We start from the raw sequence: 6,669 nt of genomic DNA on the forward strand, positions 1-6,669 counted from the left end.
TAGTGAAATCTTTCTTAAGTTGAATAATGGGTGACGTACGAGTATTTATCTCTGAACCGTTTCCACACTTGTTCATGTTCATAGTGGTCTAGTTAAACTAATCGTACAAAAATATCTCTTAACAACTAAGGGGCATATCAAAGTTCTTAAAAGTTTTAAAAGAGTTTATTAATCTCCCTTCCAAACTCTAAATTGATCTCAACATTATTTATTACAGATTAAAATCAAATTATCAATTCCAAAATCTGAACTATCAAAATCCAAAAAATTACAATTTTATGATTTTTAAAATTATGATTTCAGATCATAAAAGTTAATTAGAAATTTTAAAAAGATTTTTATCATAATCAACCAAAAAAAGCTATAAAATAACAATTTTTTAAACCAGTTTGCATCTATATATGTTTTGAAGGGGAGAGACGGAGGAGAGACATAGAAATGTGATTTGAATGATAGGGGATGGAGAGAGTTCAAATTTTAGAAGATCATCCAAATGGTTTGGTGGAAAATCAAGATAGTTTTTTATATCTTACAATTATATTTTATATTTTAATATTTGTATTTTAATAAATTTTATGCAATTATTAAAAGTTCATTGAAATTTTGGATATCAAACTTTTATAAAGTTGTTAAAAATCAAGATTGAATATCACCTCAAGTTTTAAACTCCAAGAAAATTTGTTTTGATTATAATTAAACTTCTATGAAGTTAATAAATTTAAACTTAATATCCGTACTAAATAAATGAAACGTGACAAAATGATTCGATTAAGTCTCAACCTTTACAACATTAAGTTGATTTAGTATAAGATTATACGTGAAATAATTTTTTAAATTTTTACTATTGACACTTGTCTTCCATTAAACACTGAAATAATAACATACATAGAAATAAATATCAAATAAATTAAATACAAGAAAAAAGTTCACAGAACATTTATAACTTCATCGTATGATCATGGATTGACCCATTCTTATTTGGAGGAACAAAAAAATATTTTCTTTAAACAACAAATTGACATTCGAGATTTAAGAACAAGCGCGCAAATCTGAAATAATTTCTTACTTCTCAGATTTTATTTTGGCAACTATTATTTCGTAGTTCAAAACTTTTATCCTATCAAATATTTATTAGTTAAAATAAAAATTAAAATTATATTCAAAACAATTAAAAGATAAGATAACAAAATAGCATAAAATTCTATATATAAAAAAACTAGCACTCTTAAGCATAATATGGTCAATCATGATTGACCACTTATTTCTCGCGAGTCGAAACATTTTCTGCCCCCTTCTTTGGAGAAAAACTATATGTAACTGGTTACAAGTGAAAGTACAATCGAAAAGTGTCGACGAGCTTCTTTCGAGAAATAGCTATCAATTTGTTGATAATATTCCTCAAAAAATGTATTGCAACAATGGAACCTTATGAGGGAAGGAAAAACTTAAGCAGAAACTCTCAAGCACCAAAACGACCCAGAATTAAAGAACAGAGTATCCTTCTTGGTCGTTGAACAAGATACTGATACAAAATAAATGACAAATTGTTGATAGTGTGGGTAAGATTTAATCGAAAATGCGAGCTATGGTAACACAAGATTCCAACATCTGTATTTATGACAACTCAAAGCTACGAAAACAATCAAACAGGCAACAGAGAAATCAACTGGGAGGTGCTCCACCAAATCCACCAGAACCTCGACCAAAACCAGGACGTCCACCAGAACCCTGCATGGTTAAAGAAAAATTTATGTCCGTCTGCGAAACAGAGTGGGATTGTTTCATTTTAATGTCCAGCATAAGATAAGAACCCAGTAAAAAGTCGAAAGCAAACCTAATGCAACAGAAAACCAGCTCTTGACTCTCAGCTGATTTAATATTGTGAAAATGAAGCGCAGGACCAAAAAATTACCCATGCACCAAGAAATTGATTCTCAATGGAAACATTCTACACCACAACAACCCACTCCAGTTCAAATCAAAGTTCTAAGAGGGTAAGGTGCAATTCAACTACTTCCATATAAGAAACTATGATATTTAATTGTGGTGTATGTACACACTACAATCTCAACCAAACCTTCTCTTTCTTAGTCTAACAAAAAGAAGTTAACTATAACACTACACAATTTGGCATCCTGATTCCTTGAACACTTATGGTTAGACCATGCTATTAAACCAAGAAGCGCCAAACTATTAATACAAGACCCAGGGAAATAAAATTACCCTGAAGGCAGGTTGGTAATCAGCCGGTGCTCCACCCTTCTCACCGCCAAATTCACCTGGTGGTCCTCTTGGGCCAGCACGGTAGCCATCTCTATCACCATATCTTGGCCTGTCACCCTCAAATCTTGGAGGTCCACTGTACCACAAAACCAATTACATAAAATAGCACATATGAGGAAATTTTATTAAAGATGTTTAAAATTTACAATTCCATTCCTCCAAAACATCCCAAAAAAAAAAAGACAAACTAAACTATGAATACCTTCTTACATGCCACAACTACAATAAGAAGTAAAAACAAAATGAAACATGTTTTAACCATAAATCTAGACATAAAAACCAGACTCGATCCCACAGCAGACATAATACGAAACCAGATACATTTATAGTAACTCCACAAAAAGCAATGGCAACAAACTCGTACCGTTGAAAAGAAGACAATAAACATTTACCGTGGTCGGTCACCAGGGGGACCACCCATCGGACGGCCGAGAGGCTTGGCAGACTTTTTTAGCGTGGCAGGCACGATCTCCGATGGCAGGTTGAGGTACGTGCGAAGGAACTCGATTCCATCATTGGTAAGGTACCAATAATAATGCATCCACGCGAAGGTCTCACGCACGTATTCCTTCGACTTGAAGCTCTGCATCAGTTTGATCACCTGGAGATTAGGCACATCAATTTCTGGATGCTTCGCGAGATTAAAGTCCTTCTTTGCATAGCACACACCCTCTGAAACACACAGAAAATTGTGTGAAAATCGCATGTTCATGAATCTGCGCATTTTAACCACAACATATCCAAACAAATACACAAAAGTAAACATCAAAACATCAATTTCCAAATCGCCATTTGAATCGAAGAAATAAAAAAAATAACTGACCTTGGAAGAGGTACTTAGAGATCTCTCTCCTGTTCTTCTCCGGGATGATCTGAAACAGAAAATAAACTATAAGGATGAATAAATTGATAAAGTATGTAGAATACACGGAAAAAAAAGAAAACTAGAGCTCAATTTCACCATGGCTGCTGAGCGGTTAGCAAGGCTGCAGCAGCTAACGCAGAGAAGATTTCGAGGGTAATTACAAAAACCCTAGATTGTTTCAGTATTTATGTTGTTGGGTTCTTAAAACTAATGGGCTTTGTATGAGCTCAGCAAATTTTATCCAATAGTACACACTCATGGGTCACAGTCCAGCCCACACAAGATCACGGTCCAACATCTTCCCTCAGCCCTAACCAAAACGCACGGTTTGCCAATAATCGCGCGTCGCGACCCCATTTTCCCATCAGCCACCTTCGACCATCCACTAGCTAGACCAACTCCAGCCCTTAGCCACCCTCCTAGAACCCTACTGGACCAGTCACACACCAGCTCTCGTGCACAGTCCGCCATATGCCGTCTTTCCCCCTTTCTATCCCCAAAATCGAACCCAACACATACAATGCACCCTAACGAAGGCTAGGCACTTTCCCCTCCTGTTCCAGCCATTTTCTAACCTACATGAGACTCCCTTTAGGACTTCTGAACATCATCTCCCTTCCCCTTAATGGCAGCGAGTCACTAAAAATCATAACGCGACTCAAACTTGGATTAAAAATTTCGAAACTTTAACATAAATTATTCAAAACGTTAATAAAATTTGGTCATAAAATTTTTCATTCAAAATATCATAAACATGCATAATATGGTTTAAATGATACAAAAAGAAAGGTTTAGATCGTGTCTTTGCATTTAAAACATTCAAAATACGAATATCGAAACGGTAGAACATCGGTGACGAATGGAGAGAGAATCAACCCTAATTTTTAATTAATAAATTAGGATCATTAAGATTAATAAATCACTAGGTCTCAATTTTAAAATTTTAAAAATAGCCATTTCTAAAAAAGTCTCTTATAAATTAATAAATTCCTTGCTTCACTAATTAATTAAATTTGACCCTAAAAATACTAAAAGTCTTAAATTATTTAAAATAAATGTTTTCTTAACTAAAAAATAATTAGCTTTTAAATTTTTAACACTTTAATCGTCTCCGGTCCTCCATCCCCGAACAACCATCGATATTCTCCCAAAAATATTCAAATTACGAAATCAAGTAAAATTGCACAAATAATAATTTAGTCAATCAAAATATATCATTCATGCATCCAAAAGTATTTAACTAAATTAATTTAGAAATTTAATAATTTTAATGTATGCGATTTACGTAACCGGATTTTTGGACTTTACACATTCAAATATGGAAAAACAACACCTTGAGGTGCTTCAAACAAAATATTCTCCAAGAGCTGCAATAGCTCGTGTTCTAAGAATGTATACACCGATAAATTTGATCGAGTTTGGAGTTAAAACCAAGCGGAAAACACTCGAAATAATCCTTCGTTAAGAAACACTGATATATTTTGTATATTCTATGTAATTGAATAACTGAAAAAAGTAGATTAGTTTTTGCATTCATCAGTTCAGTTATGATGACAACTGAACTGACGAATACTTTAACTGATCCAAACAGTTTGAAAACAATAGTTAATCAGAAAAATACACAAGATATGTTTATGGATGTTCGGAGACTTCAACTGATCCTACGTCACCCCTTCTACTTTCTCAGGTAGGATTCACTAGAAGACTTTGATTTATACAACTATTTGTACAAACCCACTCAGCTTAGGACTTACACTACTGCCTAACTGAACTCCTAGACTAGACTGAAGGCAGCACCTTTCAGTCAACACTTCTTTATCTTCTATGTGAGAAAGACTACATACACAAGTTTATTGTCTTTGTGCAAGACTGTATTTGAGTGGTGGTGTGTGTGTGTGAGAACTGATCTCTGAAAACTACCCGAAAGTGTTCTCACACACTGAGGGAAATATGCTTCTAAACTAAGCTGATAACACGATGAAGTGTTACCTCTGGGCTGATTACTTCTTGTATGCTGATATGCAATATTGTGCTCTTTCTTTTTATCTTCACACACTTTAGTATGTGCTCTCTCTTGTTATGTTTGCTGATGGTCTTGAGCGTGTATATGTAGAGGCATTAAGACCTTACTTCAAGACTCATCACATGTGATCGTTGCAGCTTTGAATGCGTTCCTTGGTATATGTGTCTTGACATTTCTGACATGCCTCCAGGAATATCTCGGCTTTAATCTTTGTTGCAACGTCCATGATTGTACCTTTGATTGTACATGTATTTTTATATTTGTGCGTAACTGGAGTCCACTAAGATAAGCTTGTCTTGATCTGCAACTGAATGGTTCATCACTGATGTTCCTAACTGGTCATCTGAACTGATCTTTAGTTGGGCTGGTGAAATCAGTTGATTCGTCAGTTGAACTGATTTCACTCTTTCAGTTGAACTGGTCAGCTGGGTTCTTCATCAGTTGAGCTCTTAATCAGCTGGCTGGGCTTCTAAAGGTCTTCTGCTGACCTACCTATCAGCTGGACAATCAGTTGAACTGTTCTTTGAGATATCAGTTGAGCTGATTCGGTTTGGTCGATCATTAAGTCTCATCAGTTAATCGTCTTGATAGCTTCAGTTTTACCTCGCTTAACTGATCAGTTAGAAACCTGATCAGTTTCAGCTACCTGCGCACTAAAGTAAATCATTAGAAACAAAATAGCAAATTCTGTTAACATCAAAATAAGATTGCAAACATGAAATGTTCCAACAATCTCTCCCTTTTTGATGATCACAAAACTTGGACAATTAAAATAATTTTGAAGAAAATGTTAAAAAAAATTCTTCAGATTGTGGAATAGCTGAAATAAAATCTCCCCCTCAATAACTGAATGAAGTGATTTGAAAACAGTTTTTCAGTTCGAGGAATAATTATAAACAAAACTCCCCCTCAGAAACAGAATTAAAAACTCCCCTTCAAAATTATAATCATTTACGCGATTAATGAAATTTTAGTATCAATCAATTACTTTTGGTAACAAATCTTAAGATAGAAGTTCAGTTATGTAAAGGCTAACTAGATGAACAAGATGTTTATTTAATCAAATAAGCGTCCCTTGTATTATACTTTTCCGCACATCAACAAGTGTAAGGGAAATGGTCACTCCACAGGCAGACTTTACAGAACATCAAACATTAGTTAATTTACAAATAATAGAACTGAATACACTAACAATTGGTCGTCTTGAATGCTTTGAATGCTGCAAAGATTTCGAGTTTCTTTTCCCAGAAGATCAGCTAAACTGGAAGCAACTGATGCTGAACCGCATTGATCATCTATATTTGATCTGATATGGCAATGAAGCGGTGGTACTTCTGATTATTAAGTTCCACTTAACTCATCAGTTTCAGCTGGTAGTTGGGTTTCGTCTGTTGATCAGTTGGACTGGTAGACTGGCAGCTGAAATTTTGTCCGTTGAGCAGTTTAGTTGAACTGCTGTCAGCTGAACTCAAAGCCCTGCAAGCTACTTAAAATAACA

The 6,669-nt window shown here is 34.7% G+C and overlaps 1 protein-coding gene across 1 annotated transcript; it reads right to left on the reverse strand.

Annotated features, from left to right (window-relative positions):
• Positions 1–1,482: 1,482 nt before the first annotated feature.
• On the reverse strand, positions 1,483–3,356 carry LOC142525258 (small ribosomal subunit protein eS10z-like). The gene is made up of 5 exons (XM_075629488.1): positions 3,245–3,356; positions 3,107–3,155; positions 2,676–2,955; positions 2,224–2,359; positions 1,483–1,728 (listed from the first exon to the last, which is right to left on the reverse strand). Exons 1-5 carry the CDS (start codon positions 3,245–3,247, stop codon positions 1,663–1,665), a joined length of 534 nt encoding a protein of 177 aa, XP_075485603.1. The 5' UTR covers positions 3,248–3,356; the 3' UTR covers positions 1,483–1,662.
• Positions 3,357–6,669: the final 3,313 nt, after the last annotated feature.

Source organism: Primulina tabacum, chromosome 14 (assembly GCF_025594145.1).
Source record: "Primulina tabacum isolate GXHZ01 chromosome 14, ASM2559414v2, whole genome shotgun sequence".
Taxonomy (NCBI): domain Eukaryota; kingdom Viridiplantae; phylum Streptophyta; class Magnoliopsida; order Lamiales; family Gesneriaceae; genus Primulina; species Primulina tabacum.

Bases quoted from the DNA above. Each gene is read 5' to 3' on its own strand.
- LOC142525258 (XM_075629488.1), bottom strand. The intron at 2,360-2,675 runs GTAAATGTTTAT...TTTGTGGTACAG, and splicing joins CCCCCTGGTGACCGACCACG to TGGACCTCCAAGATTTGAGG. The intron at 1,729-2,223 runs GTAATTTTATTT...TTAACCATGCAG, and splicing joins ATTACCAACCTGCCTTCAGG to GGTTCTGGTGGACGTCCTGG.